General features: G+C 39.6%; 1 protein-coding gene across 1 annotated transcript in view; it reads left to right on the plus strand.

The window, feature by feature from the left end:
* Wnt10 (Wnt oncogene analog 10) overlaps positions 1-16,356 on the plus strand; it is a 38,286-nt gene that overhangs the window by 9,678 nt on the left and 12,252 nt on the right. The window contains exons 2-3 of the mRNA XM_074085335.1: positions 958-1,205; positions 14,428-14,708. Coding sequence (XP_073941436.1) covers positions 958-1,205; positions 14,428-14,708 — 529 coding nt within the window. The remainder of the gene's footprint in view (positions 1-957; positions 1,206-14,427; positions 14,709-16,356) is intronic.

A 16,356-nucleotide genomic window follows, 5' to 3' on the forward strand; every position in this document is an offset into this window, starting at 1 on the left:
AATTCTTCTAGATGGTTTCTCAAGTACAGTCACCACCATTAATATCTGCCACAGCGGAGCATGCAAAAATGTCTGACACGTCCTTCCGGCCCTAGAAATAGAGTCGTATCAGATATTTATGCACGCTTGTTGTGTCAGATATTGGTGCTGGTGACTGTACTACAGTACGGATCTATCTACGCATAATACTTGTACAGACGACCGAATGGCCTAGTGGTTAGAGAACCGGACTACAAAGCTTGAGGTCCGGGGTTCGATTCCCGGCCGGGGCAGATATTTGTATGAATAATACGAATGTTTGTTCTCGGGTCTTGGATGTTTAATATGTATATAAGTATGTATTTATCTATATAAGTATGTTTATCCGTTGCCTAGTATCCATAGTACAAGCTTTGTTTAGTTTCGGACTAGGTCAGTTGGTGTCAAGTGTCCCATGATATTATTATTATTTATTTATTTATTCATTTATAAGTCATGTTCATTACATTAGGTGACATATTATTAAATAGTAGGTACACGACACCCTGTTAGGGTATAAAAATGATAATCCTTAAACTATTTTACTCCAATAATTCATTATATCTACGGATTAGAGGAGTGATGTCATCATAATACTAATGCTAATATAATAAGAATTTATTGTGAATTTTCGTAATGTTCAATGTCAAATTATTATTTTCAATACTATTATTAATGTCATCATTCAACTATGTACTACATTAAAAGTAGTGTAACAATTGAAATTTAATTATGAACTACTAGGGGCATTTCTATTATTATTTCATGGTGTGTATTATTATGCTTAACTGAGTCTTTTGTCAAGAAAAAGTATCTATAATTCTTTATAAGTAGGAAGGAAATTTCAGGGCCTATCAGGCATAGTTATCAAAACTATACCTTTGGACGTTAAGAGTGTCAAGCTTTAAAAGTGATTTACTTAACTTGTTTTTTTAACAGCTCCCGAGACAACATGCTCCCAAACCACCTCCGCCTCAATTCAGCCCTGACGTGCCGTCTAGTTGGCGGGCTAACTAGAGAACAAAGAACCATCTGTCACGAATCACCTGATGCAGCCGCAATAGCCTTCGAGGGTCTGCAGCTAGCGGTCAAGGAATGTCAGCACCAGTTCAGGTGGCATCGGTGGAACTGTTCCAGTTTGGCTGTGAAAAGCAGCAATCCGCATACTAGTGGGATCATGAAAAGGGGTAAGTTTGAACTGTTTTCAGCAGTTTTTTTAGCTTTACAGTAACCGATGTGTCCAAGTTTCTGAGCACGTGAGAAAGGAATTCTGAGCGTGGATCCTGTGAAACCTTTGATTTAGCTGAGGCTCTAATAATCATCCTAGCCTATATACGTCCCACTGCTGGGCACAAGCCTCCTCTCAGAACAAGAGGGCTTGGGCGATAGTTCCCACGCGGGCCCAGTGCGGATTGGGAACTACACACGCACCATTGAATCGCTTCGCAGGTTTGTGCAGGTTTCCTCACGATGTTTTCCTTCACCGCAAAGCTCGTGGTAAATTTCAAATGTAATTCCGCACATGAATTTCGAAAAACTCAGAGGTGCGAGCCGAGGTTCGAACCCACGACCCTCTGCTTGAGAGGCGATAGGTCAAACCACTAGGCCACCACGGCTTTTTTCTGTTACAAGAAGTTTGTAATTGATTCTACAATAGCCACTAGCACTACCAAGTTAGTAGGTACCTATACAAATTACAAAATCAACAAGTTACATTTCTAACAATCTAAATTTAATTATTGCCTATGGCGGACCTAAATATCGTGTAAAACAATATGATTAACGTAAATACAAATTCAGAGGCCGTATTGCCAGCGTTTTTGACAATGACAATGACATTTGATTGCGATCGCGAGCGGCAGAATCGTTAGGCAATACGGCCTTGTCTGAATTTTTAGTCGTCATCTAAATCACAGTTTACTGTCAAAGTTAATACTAAAGCCTTATCGTCATTAAGTTTCAAATAATGTTACCAGCTGGCTAGCCAAAGTAGGTGGTCTCGGGAATAATAACTTAACTAACATTACTACGTCCAATATTTTAATTTCATACACGAAAGAACAACAATGTTGTAAGAATTAAATAAACGACAAAAAACAAACCGGAGCAGTTTATTTATGAGGCTTTGTGGCTAATGGAGAGACACCGAATAACATCTCGGACATCTCGAACTTCGTCCGAGAGTAGGTGGCAGCAATCAACGTAATGCCAAAACCAGTTCGATGCGACGCATAACTCCGCCAGATAATATTAATAAACGCAACTAAACTCTCAAACCAATCGCGATCAACCATTACAATCCGAATTTATTACGACGAAAAATTATTCACGCACATTATATACAGACCCACCGGACGCTCGACGCATTCTATTTACAGAGTCCGTCGCTAGATCCTCGGGTGTGAAAAGGCTTTGTCGACCTTATTTTTTCCACAATCATCGCACACGTTGACGTGAAAATTTACGAGCATGGAGGATGGGAGACAACAAATAATAAGGTGATTGTTAGTTGGCCAGGTGCACCCCGCTCCCGCGCCCGCGATTTCACGCGACGTGTGGGTCCGCAGCGCTCTCCATCGCCACACGATTGCCTCAACCAATTAATATCTTAAATGGAATTACCTGGACTTAAGATTCATCAGTTTCTCAATTTTCTATACGCCTCTTTATAGCTGCACGCGTTTTAATAACGGTTTCATATTCACCATAAAGCTTTATAGGGAAATGAGGAATTTGTGATGCGAGCGCCGATCAGCCGATGATGAGAAATGAAGTCATGATGCTTGGATTACTCAACAGATGCGAGGGGCTAGCGTTAAAATGTTACTTTGCTCAATGCATTATACATGATTTCGGACATCCACTGTGCCGATAATCCGTGACGACACCTTCCGGCCCTTCAGCTACATGATTCCTTTTAAATTGAAAATTTGTGAAAAAGCGTATCTAAACACTTAAACATCTTTCTTAACTTGTCCTTTGTTGGGGTCTCGAATTGAAACGCCGACGGGAGAATGAAAGCAAAAAAAGTCGAAGAACAAATCGAGAGGCTTTTAAATAGGATAATAGCGATCGATGATCGAAGGAGAAAGATAATAATGATTCCGGACCGTTGGTTTTTTTGCCGTGCGTGTTGGATACGTTGAAAGAATACTGTGGACGGATGGCATTCGGGATAGATCACGGATTTGTTCCGCTTCCCGGAGATCTTCCACGCGTTGTTAGCGCTCTTGTTGCACGTGACGCTGTGACAATATACCACTGTCAACGATTTAATGACGTTTGTGAGGCTAATGAGACCATTGTCGGAAAAAAGTTTTCGCTTCGGGCGTTAATAGTGGATGGTAGGTGAGATTAGTGTGAGATGTGAGATGACGCGTCGGATGGCGGCGGCGTCACGTGAGGGAATGGCGCGCGTCAGGGCAGCAGGGTGGCGAGCATGCCTCGATACGATCTGACCGCGGGCGCACGTGACGTGAATCCACCACGCAGCCTCATAAAAAAGTGACGTTTATTGGCGTTTTATATCAACAACGTGTCTACAGGTGACGGCGTAGCGACGACAAAGTGTGGTTATGATCCTGCAAAAACGCGACGCATCGCTCCAAAACATCTTATCTGGCGGCTCGTCGTGAGAATTTTATGTTGACGACTTCATTTTTGACAGTTCGCTTATACATCATTCTATTTTGTCTCCTAAGATTCACAATATTGTAAATGATCAAAATTGACAATGATAAAGAGTCATTGTTGACCTAAAGCAGCATCTTTTGAAGAGGTTTTAAACAAAAAAGGGACGTGTCGAAATGTCTCAATGGTGATGTGGCCGACCCTCTAATAGCGCGATACGATAAGATCGGCTGCGGTGCGTTACCGGGTCGTGCTTCTTCAGATGCTTTTAAACTGTGAGAAACACACAAAAGAGTCCGAGGGAAAAAAATGTGTTCCCATTTTTAAACGTGACATCGAGTGCTCTTTTTGTTTCACGTTCGGGTTTTGTTCCCTGTCGGATTATGATGGCTTTAAGTGTTAATTAAGGCGAGAATGCACCGGTGAGTTTGCGGAATTTTCGAGATCGAGTTAATGGGGTGGTTGTTTAACTTAATTGATCCTATGACCGAGGATTATATTGGCCGAGTTTTAATAATAATATTTATTTATGCTGAAACTAATCTTTATGTTATCGTTAAATAATAGGTTTCTATTTGAAAAGAAAAGATGAAAGAGTAAAAAAGATCTTTTAGGTTCGCTGTCGGCCTCTGGTTAGGGGTAGAGATTTTAGTACCCCATGTTTGTCCCTGCAGAGCGACTGTCCATCGCCTGGGTTATCATAGATTATTCTTCCGTAGAAGGAGTATCGGTCGTCTGTCTTGCCACGCCTGCTTAAATGATACCATCTGGTAGGCTTTTTCCACCTTGAATTTTTCGTCTATCTTGGAACCTCCCAGCCTTGCTTGCGATTTTGGAAACAGACGCGACGGATTGACGCCTATACAGCAGCACAAACTGAAAATCGCACGGCTCGCAAGGGACTACGTATTTAGGCGTTCCAGTTAGAAACATGGAATCCATGATTCTCAGACGCACAAAAACTATTTTCTACTTAATTTGCACTCTTTTGCAGGCTTTGAAACGAATTCTTGCATCCTGGCCGTTGCGAGCAAAATAATTCCAAATTCAAACAGTCCATTATTCTTGCTGACGTCACGCGTTATCCAGTTTCGTCAATTAGCGATTCGCAACGCGCCCGCGCAACCCGGCCAGGCCTTAATTGGAACAAAACCCCTTTTAACTGATTTTGGGCTCATAAAACATTAATTTTAAACTTGATGTTGCCGAAAATTTCGTTGACAAAGGCTCTGGAGATCGTGGATGGGATTCGTTTGTGTTGCTGCGATATTTAATTCGACACTACGGTCGAAGGTTTTCACTACAAGTGGGTCTTGATAGAAAAATATTGATAAGTGTTTGTAAACATCCCACTCGACCTCCCACTAGGTGGACTGAAAATCGCGAAAGTTGCGAGCAACCGGTGGACGCAAGTGGCGAGTTGTCATTCATTGTAGCGTTCTAAGTGGGAGACTTTGTTCAACAGTGGACGTCTTCTGGCTGATGATGATAAATACAAAAATAAAATAAAAAAATCAATCACCAATGAATGAGAATCCTATACGAGCGAACCTATAAACAGCAACCCGTGCCGAGTTTTACCGTTACTCATTCAGAGAAATCTCAATAAATTGCCTTAAGAAAGCATTACTGGCAAGAATCTGGATGTACCTATAAGGAGAATTTCCACTCATCAGACGGATAAAAACGCGCAGTAAGTTCATTCATTTTGGCGCCAGATTTATTGGCTATCGACTTGGAAGCGCAAACGTCGTGAAAAACCGTTTTAAAATCGCAAAGTGCGCAATCGTAAATCACGCAACGACGCGGCAGAAGACGCAGCGGCGCGCGCATCAGAAACGATGTTACACAACACGGAAAAAGCCGACCACCGCCGACGGTAGCGCTCGGAAAAACCTATCAGTATGTGCATTCAATTAAATAAACGTCCGCGTACGACCGCACATTTTTAAATAAAGAATCGGAGATGAAATAAAACATTTAATGATAATTGAAATTTGTATTTACTTAGGCGATGCCGTGAGCTTTTTGCCGGCGCCCGGTTCCCCTATATGGCTCGGATGTAGATTCACCAATTTAATAAACGGTTCGAGGAATCGAGGTGACTGCGAGGACAGCTGCCCCAGTGATGGACAGCTATAAGTAATTAGCTTCAGAAACGTTTACGCGTTGCACCATTAACTTACCACGACGTTGCCTACTTAAAGTGAATTAAAGTAAATAGCTCACATTTAACTGCATGTTTAAAGTGGCCCGGCAGCTCGATAAAAGTGACAACTCATTGAATGACATATCATACACTTAAGCGTATATTATAATATATTAAAATTGCCACTCATTTACACACACAACAGTCAATCGTACAAGGACAAATAACATGCAGACATTTAGGGCTTGTTTCGCCACTTGTCGACTAACTTTAAGTGACAGATATCAGTGATGCCGTCTCTGTTTGTTTTGTCCGAATAAACAAAGACGGCATTACTTTTATCTGACACTTAAAGTTAGTCGACAAGTGGTGAAACAGGCCCTTAGCGTCGTAAATCCTTTTGTCCCTTTTTCTTCTTGTCAGGTCGTAGCAAAAATAATTACATGTCATGCATTATTAAAACAAACACAGGTAAAAAATAAAGGGCCAAGTGTAATGTAAGAATTTTAAATCTGTCACCCGTTCGAAATTCAGAGCATTTCACTGGAAAAAGTAAAAACGAACGCATGGAATTCATTAAAGTCGTTTACGGGATTCAATGCTCGTTTCGGCCCGCGCAAAAACTGCCCTAAGTGCAACTAATTGCCACAAATTATCGCTACTAATTGGAATTATAAGTACAACGTTAACCACTAGTTCCTGTGCTTGCTTGCACCAGAATGTAAATTAAGGAAACGAAGGGTTCAGCGTGGCCATCATTGGAGGCAATTTAATGCAGCTGATTCTCAATTCAAGCAGGCCAGAAGTAGACCTTTAAATTTATTTCACAGCAACATACATCGCTGAGACACTGAGTTGCATTCCCGTAAACAAAACCATAAGAATGGAATAATTTGTCGATAACAGTAAACCCAAGCAAGGTAACCCATAACTTCAGATAATCCAAATCGATCAACCGGAGACACTATAAATCGCTGCGTATCGATTCTATCGCGTCTCTTTCGATCGACAAAATATAAATTTGTCACTCGGTAGTCGGAAAAAGCTGCTCTTGGGCAAGTAAAGTTTATAAATAAACAATAACAGGACCCTACTTGGTTGGTGCACCATAACATTTGTCAGTGACCACGTTCGATCTCAAGTGATAACCACTAGACGCGATGTGTTTATAACACACGACATAAATGTGCCGAGTTATATTTTTTTTTGTTTGAAACGTTAATTTATTTTTTTGTATCAAAAAGGTTAATTAAATTTGAGGCAGTTAGTACAATATTTGTCACAAACTATTGCCATTTAACGAGTTTTTATTTATGTAATTAACCTCGCAATGTTTGTTATTTGGGTCAAATCTTGCAAGGCGAATTTCAGCTCCGTTGTGTACTTACTTCTACTTTTAGTGATCGCATTGACTTAAAATTGGGTACGGTTAGATAACTATAGCTTTGACTACACTATTTAAGGATAATAGTTAATACATATGATAATATTACTACTGATTTATACTTACTTATAAATGAGGTTGGTTAAGCATGATAGAGCAAACGACCGACTACGGTATTTGACAACTGAATCCTATATATGTTTTTCTCTGTCTAATCTTCAATTTCAATCCTTTGTAACTCTGTTTTAGGTAAAGCTAGCTTAAAAAACGTGTCTAATGACACAATAAAAACGAGTTGACTGACTTTACGAGTTTAATTCATCAACTTGCTGAATTGTTTCAGGGATTTTATCAAATCGCTAAACAAATCAGGTGTACTGTAAAAACAAGTAGTCTTTCTTGGCTGATTTCATAATTTCACGAAACAGATGCAGGGAATTGACAATGACTGATTTTTAGTAGGCAAATGATAAAATGGATTATCATCCTGCGTGATTTGGTCATACCCCTTGTTTAAATCTCTGTTTTGGCCATTTCTGTGCGACATGAAAATATGCAAGTAAACAAACTGACTATATTAAATTAATGGACGTCAAAATATTATTGTTACTACTCCCATCTTTTGCTGTAATATAAACCTGAGTCATAACTTCATAAGACATCGCAACATCTAAAGTTCCTCACTGACCCGGTATTAATTCATCGAACGATCAATTCGCCCAGATAATGTTTGATTTATAATGATTATCATTTCATTAAAGGTGAATCATCCTAAATCATTGCTTTGGATAGTTTTTGCTCGGTTTGTTGACCTAAAATCGGAACTAAATTGTTTACACTTGTACATTGAAGTAAGTTTATTACGTAATGAAGATGGAAAAATGACAGATCTTGTTGGTCTTAATGTTGTGGAAGTTCACAGATTGATATATTGGGTATTTACTTTACTTTCAAACATATTTGGAACCTAAAATTTGAAACACCCATGTATGCTATGTAACTATGCAAGATTATGGAATTCTTGGCCTGATGCTGCAGCCAGGATATCCAACTCACTAGTACATCGAAAACACAAACTGAGACATGGATACACAGAAAAACCAGAAAAAGAGACCAGCGCTGGGAATCGAACCCAGGTCCTCAGCAATCCGTGCTGCGTGCTATAACCCCTACACCACACACACACACACACACACACACACACACACACACACACACAGTAGACACGAGACACGAGAGGAGAGTAGTACACTTTAAAAAAAAATACCAGTTTAAAAAACATGAAATAAAAAACTTAAATTTAAAATTTAAAAAACCCCCGACACAAGCCTAAGTTAATTTAGTATAAGTACCTAGTAATATTTTTTTTATCTAAGCGTCATCGGTGTCGGGGGACCGCTAACGTTAATACTTTAAAAAATACAACATTGTACTTTAGTTTCCTGTTAACCTTAGCGGTCCCCCGACACCGACGACGCTTAGATAAAAAAAATATTACTAGGTACTTATACTAAATTAACTTATGCTAATTTTGCGGGAAATCAGCATAGTCCCCGCGGGATAGGGATAAATGAATTCTTCGCAGATGAAGTCGCGGGCAACTGATAGGTAGTGCATAATATTTTTTTTACTTTTTAGTTCTCTTTTTTGGCGGCGTTTTTTCCGGCGCTCGAGTTTATTGAAAAGTTGAATATTTTGCAAACAAATCACTGAATCGAAAAACCGTTATAGCAACCCCCTAATGGTTTAAGCTCATGGTAAATTTCAAATGTAATTTCGCACATGAATTTAGAAAAACTCAGAGGTGCGAGCCGGGGCTTGAACCCACAATCCTCTGCTTGAGAGGCGATAGGTCAAATCACTCGGCCACCACGGCTTTTAAGTACTGCTTAAAGTCCGTTAAAAATCAAAAAAATCCTGTTCTGGCCCTGAAAACTACTGCATAACCCGCCAGCCCTATATCGTCTAATATCAAATTAAAACTCCTTTATTTTAATAAACCGTATCTCTTGATGTCAATTAGACTCTCTCCGGAGAGGGCCACTAATCCGTCCAGATAACACGTCTGAACCCCGTATTAATCACATGCCACAAACGAATTAATTTATTCGATACACTCGTATCAGTTATCGAGAACTTTATCTGCTACGGACGCGTTCGTGAGAACTTACGTTTAGAGAAAAAAATGTGGTAAATGCAAGTTGCGCTCTCGATTTGAAGCTCTGTCATCATCATGTCAGACGTGGACTCTCCAATGAACTATAAGGGGTCATTCAATTATAACGTAAGCACGGAAGGGGGGGGGTCTTTCGTTTGCTTATTTTTGATGACATGGCGGCTGGGGGGGTCTAGATGGTGCTTACGTCAGCAATATTTAATTATTATTTCTTTTTTTTTGCAATTACAATAAAGAAACCTGAATAGATTTAAAAATATGTACCAATGTTTACGTAAGCATAGGGGGAGGGGGTAGGGTTTTGCTGACTTTCTCTGACAAGGGGAAGGAGGGGTTAAAAATTACTAAGGGGCTGTTTCACCATCCATTGATTAGCGATAACCGACGTTTAAATGTGATGCCGTCTCCGTCTATTCGAACAAAACAAATAGAGACGGCATCACCCCTAACCGCCAGTTAACACTAATCAATGGATGGTGAAACAGCCCCTAAAATTCTGCTTATGTAATACTTGAATGACCCCGCTACTACCTAAGTACTTTGCTCACGCTACGCCGATTTATGCAACAAATGTGTGTACGATCAAGGACTTTAATTCATGTGCCACCAATGGAACCATTTCACAGTAAACGTCATAGTGACATCGCATTAATTAACAAGGAAAATCGTAATGACTTTTCCTTTGAAAAGGTTCCATGGTGGCTAATGAATTAAAGTCCTTGACCGTACTTAGAAGAAGCCGTTTTAGCGAGAAGGCGTTTTACAAACATACACACACTCACAAACTTTCGCAATTGTATTGTATTGTATTATTGTACATTAAAACACATGAAAATAACAGAACACAGGATATTAAGATGTACAAAGGCGAACTTATCCCTTAAAGGGATCTCTTCCTGTTAACCTTTAATATTAGTAGGAGTAGGATTTCACTTTCATGCAGATCATTTAAATTCGGTTTACTACTGGGAACATCAAATGCTAATAGTGGTTATTTACGTTTATACCCCCTCTTAATTGATGTTAATTCTACGCATCTCCAAACCGTAATCACAGTGGCAAAAATTAAAATGGCCACCGGCTTCAAAACTCAAAACAAGAACTATATGAATCCAACCACCAATTAAACATTAATGCAACTACTATAAAAACCAGGATGCACGTATCACACCGGCAACGCAGGTGGTTTGAACCTAACTGAGGTCTACATAATTGCCCATTAAAAGGGAGATGGCTCTTGAAATCGCTATAATACCCGCGCAAACGCAATCCATTCAAGATACACAATGAAATTGCCGGAATAGCGGCAATAGCACATTATTAACCCTTTAACTACGTACACAATTAACCGCCCTGCCGCGACTAAGTCAAATGCAAATCCCTGTCATACTATTTATAGTAAAAGATTACATTGTGCGGGTCCAATAGCTTATCTTCGTATCTAAAATGGATTCACTATTTAATTTATTGCAATAAAATAGATAAATGGCGGTCTTGGACGTTCCGCGTTCCTATAAATCTTGGCGAGTTGTTTCACTTGGCACTGCGTTGTTTTGATTAAAAATATATCGTTGCAGACCCAGCACCCTTTGTTTACGTAAAACTATATACTTACCTAATGCATACATCATTGGGTGCATGAAAGGAAAGCCTTGTCTGGTCTAAATCTGTTAGCACAGCAATAAGCGCAATTTATCTTTGGCACAGGAACATTTAATTTCTAGCCTGTGCGTACCTTACCACGCGCTAGCAACGTGGGTAAAAGAGTAGCAGTGTACAAGGTTGTACTTCATAACATGGATACCTGTATGGATCTCTGCAAAGTAATTAACACATAAATCAAACAATCATGGACGTTTACCTTATGTCTTTTGGCTAGTACTTCATTCGTAGTGGTAAGTGATGCTTTGTTTGGTTCTTGCGGGAATGCATCAGAGTCCAACAAAACAGGTAGATGGGTTACGATTTCATCGCATGTTCAATTCTATATTTTTCAGCTACAGTGCTTGAACTAGGGTAGAAGTACCGTTTTTGGCCAGTTGACATTTCAAGTGATATATAAAAACTTATAGTGTTAAAGCAATTTGTTTAGTAAGTTTTCAAAAGTTTATACTGAAACCGAACCGGTGGTAGTTTTTTTATGTTTTATTACTATAAATTTATTTCAAAGGTAGGGTACCTACATATGTAAACAATAAATGGCCATAAATGGTACAGTGGCCACAAACGGTACTTCTGCCCTATGCTGACAAATAAGGTACCATTGAGTTTGTCTTTACAACACCGGTCTAGACTCATTTTTCTTCAATCTTATATAAAGATTTTACTTCTTAAACTTACTTATTAATTTCTGTAGACAAGTTCAAATTTACTCCGCACGTTATTCTTAAAGGAACCAATCTAAAATTATCCGTAGCACCTTTATTGTTATTCATCATCATCATCATCACTTTTATTATTATTGATTGTGATATTATATAAATGACTAAATCCTCCGGACCAAAGCAGAGTAAATCAATGCAAGCGCACTTGATGCCCCTACCAGTTTATGATGACAAATACTAACCTGATTAATCGGAATGCGACATCTTCCTTGCTCTTTTATATTTAATTCGATTCCAGCGACTGCATACTAAAGTTGCAATGGATACTTAAGGTGCCAAATTAACTGAGAATGATTAAGTACGTATTCATATTGTTTTTTTTTTAGTAAGTTTCTTAACATTATTATGTCCATGTTTTGTTTAGTTTATTTAATGGTATAATGGTGTAATAATAATGCACTTATGATATGAATGAAATGAGTGCCATTGCAGTTGATTCTTGTTGTTATAGAGAGAAGTAGAATATGTAAGTAACTTCTCACTCTAGGTACATGTATACCTTCTACACAAAATATATAATTTTATTATCGTCGCTGTTGCGTCGTGTACAGTCACCAGCACCTATATCTGACACAACAAGCGTGCATAAATATCTGATACGACTCTATTTCTAGGGCCGGAAGGACGTGTCGATATTTTTGCACGCTCCGCTGTGGCAGATATTAATGCTGGTGACTGTACTTACGTGAATATCAGTAAAATACTTGAATTTATTCAATAACTAGTCATTACAAATATAAATATCTTTATTTTGCGTAGGAATATGGTACAAATTAAACCTACTCGTGACTCCGTCTGCATCAGAATTAGTTTATCCCGCGGGAGCTATACGATTTTCCGGGATAAAATGTTCTTCCTAGAGTCTCGAACTATCTTTATACCAAATTCATCTATTTCGGTTCAGTGGTTTAGACGTGAAAAGATAACAGACGGCCGAAGAAACACACAGACAGAGCTTCTTTCGCATTTATATATTAGTTTGTTTTGGATTACTTTATAGTACTTTATACCACATAAGTAACTAGGTATTGATTCATTTAGTTGTCCATATTTTATGATAATCCACTTGCATTCCTCGACGCATCAGGCCGAACCTTGGCGCCTGGCATTGCGAAGTCGGCGACTTCCGCGAGACCACACCGAATATGGGAAATAAAGAACGAGACAGAGCAACGGAAAGATGTAGTCAAAGCTGGATAAGGCTTTGGTTTGTACTTGCCTTGCTTGCCACTTTTGTCACTACGTCGCGTGGCGTCGTAACGACTCTATTTCCACCGGGTTGCCTAAATTGGTTGCCTACATTTTTTACATAGATAGAAAGTGTGGCATAACTTTTGTACACTAAACTCCGGGGGGTTGCATTCGAAGACATACGAAGTAAAAAAAAGACCGACTATTCGCCTTTGTAATGACATGTACCTGTGTTATTATTTGTCGATGAAATTGTTTTTACCTCTTTACATGCGAAGGTACGTGTATAATTGAGTGTTTAACTTGTGAGTGTTTCTTTACTATTCATCGCCAATCTATATGTGGTAAGATAAAATGTGATTATAGCCACAGAATAGATAATAGTAGCGTCGCTAAAATTACACCCTTTCTGTTACGATGTTATACACACCCATTCATACAATGTTTACTAAGTGTAACACTTTGTTTACTTAGGTTTCATTCCAATAAATTTGTGGCTTCTAGCGCCATCTAGTTTCAAACAAACCAACTTCTGTGTTACAAATTTTACATCCTGTACAGAAAGCGCAGCGTTAGAGCGTACTCACATTATCCGATCCGATATCGATATCGGACGACGATACGACGACGAGTTTGACCGCTATGTGTGTCTGTCTGCCTGTCTGTCTATCTGTGTGTCTGTCTGTGGCACCGTAGCTCTTAAACAGGTGGACCGATTTGGATGCGGTTTTTTTATTTGAAAGCAGATTTTCTAACTATGGTTCTTAGGTATGTTTCATCAAAGTCGGTTCAGCCGTTTTTGAGATATTGAACTTTGAAGTGACAAAGTCGGGGGGTTTTCAACTTTTTCTTGATTAGGATAGGATATATAACATCATACTTGGCTGGTGAGGCATACTTGGCTGGTGAGGGAATACCGGTGGGTTTTTCATGGGTAGGCCTCCCGCCTTCCTTCCTTCCCAATTGGGAATTGGCAATTGAATTGGAATTGGAAGGAACGAAAGGGAGAGGAGAGTCCCATACACCCCCTGCGTTGTTCCCACGGCGCAGGCATAGTGCGTAACGCATTTCCCCGCCGCAAAATAAAAAGGTTATAATAACTTGAACTTGTATGTTTGTAAAACTATAGTCAATATCAAAGTACCTACCCCACACGTGGGGTGCTTTCGTACAAATATCTTATTTGTGGAAAATGGCCCTTAACCTTTTGACAACACTTTTAGACCTTTGTCACACTTAGGGACATAAACTACTACTACTAGGAGGCCTCAAACGACACAGTTATAACAATAAAAGTTTTCTCCTGTTAATTTTTGAAAGTTGAATTTACCCACATCCAGTGGTCGAATGGGCTTCAAATTTTGGTATAGGTAGGTAGTACACAAAATGTATGTAGGCAGGATGACAATGAATGAACAGTCAACAAACAGTATACACCAAGCCAAAAAGTTTGCATTCAAAATGACTTTTCTGATCAAAAACATTTTTCCCGCAGGTTACCGCGAATCCTCTTTCCTCTACGCGCTAACTGCCGCGGGGGTGGCTCACTCCATAGCCCGCGCTTGCGCACAAGGCAGGCTACTTTCGTGCGGCTGCGACCCCCTGGGCTACGCGTCCCACCCCCGAGACAGGAGAGCCAACAAGTGGGAGTGGAGCGGGTGCTCCCACAACCTCGCGTTTGGGATCGAGTTCTCCAAGAAATTCCTTGATGCGCGGGAGCAAGAAGACGATTTGCAGTCAAGGATCAACGTGCATAACAATGATGCTGGGAGATCGGTTAGTAAAAAAAAATTGGTGAAGGTATTAACAGGAAAAGATCCAGTAGGCAAGTGCAAATCTCAGCTTAATGAACTAAAATAATTTCTTTGCTCACCCGCGACCTTATAATAGCTAAGCTTATGCAAGACATGCGTGTTCATGCAAGCTAACATCTGGTAGCATGATGTATACGGTTGTGTTGCTCTGAAGATGAGCTTTGGCTGAGTTCGAACGCATCAGTGTAGTGTGGTGGTGGTGATAGATGGGTTTGTGTGATTTGTGTGTGTTTTAACAGTGTGGAGGTGGAGGAACTACATGAACACGCACATCTTGCATAAACTCTATCATAAGGTCGCGGGTGAGCAAAGATTTTTTTTTAGTTCATTGATATGGACCTCCGCAAAGTCACGCCTGGTTCAATAAATTAATTAGCTCAGCTTCACTGGCTCGGCAATTTAGGCTGCCGTTGTGGTTGTGGGCTGTGTCTATCCATAAACGCGCAGCTAGATAGCGCAGTTTGGCGGAGTGGAGCTAGAAAGCAATGCGGATTGGAGAACAGTTGCGGAGCGGAAGCGTGGAGCTAGAAAGTAGTCTATTTTCTAAAAGAAAAATTTGAACAGGTACAATTTGACAGCTTTAGTCTGGTAGGACCTTTGGAAGGGATACTTTCGACTGCCATAATTTTAGAAGTCATAATGTAATGTTAGTCATAATTTTTTTTCCTGCTGAAACCGTACATTTTACATAAATTTTTAAATGGTTATCATGTAGAACTCTATAGATTATTATTTATTTGTTTTATAACAATTCTGAAAAATAAAAGGTTTCAGAGAAAAAAAAAGTTCAGTAAGTATGTCAAACATTACAATATGACTAACAATTTTCTACCATTCGATATAGACCCCCTCTGGATTAACACTTTAGGCTACTTTAAGACCCGGAATTCCAAAGATACAAAAGAGATACAAAACTTTGCACGAGTGCTTCGTACAACCTAGATGGAACCAAGTTTGTAAATTCCGGAAATACCTACTCGTCGGAAAATATTATGATTCTGAAATTACAATTCGATTATCAGCTCTAATGTTTTACGCGAGCAAAGCCGAAGGTAGCAGTTAGCGTAAAATATATTTCAGATTATCAGTTAAGGAATATAAATGGAATTAATATTCACGTTCCCGAATCACTTTTATCCTTCGTCCGCTAAGAAAACAAAACGCCCGCCCAATAAACTCCAAATTGACAATTTAATTAACACGAACACGAGGAATTTTAATAAAACCCATAAGTAAAGAAGGAATTTATCATTTCACTTTGATGTCTATTCAAAGGCGAACAATGGGGGCTCAAAAACACCACTGATGCTCGATGACTCTCCAATTTACTTCATTAGAAGCCCCGTGGAATATCTCCGGTTTGATCACGACAACTGAGGGTGAATATTTAAATAATCCTCCTTCGGGCAGTCGGGTAAAAATCTACAATTTTTACATAGCAAAACACTCAATTGCACTCTACATCACCATCTCAGCCTGTACCCCATTGTAGGGCGCATTCCTCAAACTAAGAGGCGGGCCGTAATTCCCAGATGGGCCCGATACGGATCGGGAACTTCACACATACTATTGAATTCCCTCGCGATCATTTCCACATGGTTATGGCGCGA

Source organism: Choristoneura fumiferana, chromosome 3 (assembly GCF_025370935.1).
Source record: "Choristoneura fumiferana chromosome 3, NRCan_CFum_1, whole genome shotgun sequence".
NCBI lineage: Eukaryota > Metazoa > Arthropoda > Insecta > Lepidoptera > Tortricidae > Choristoneura > Choristoneura fumiferana.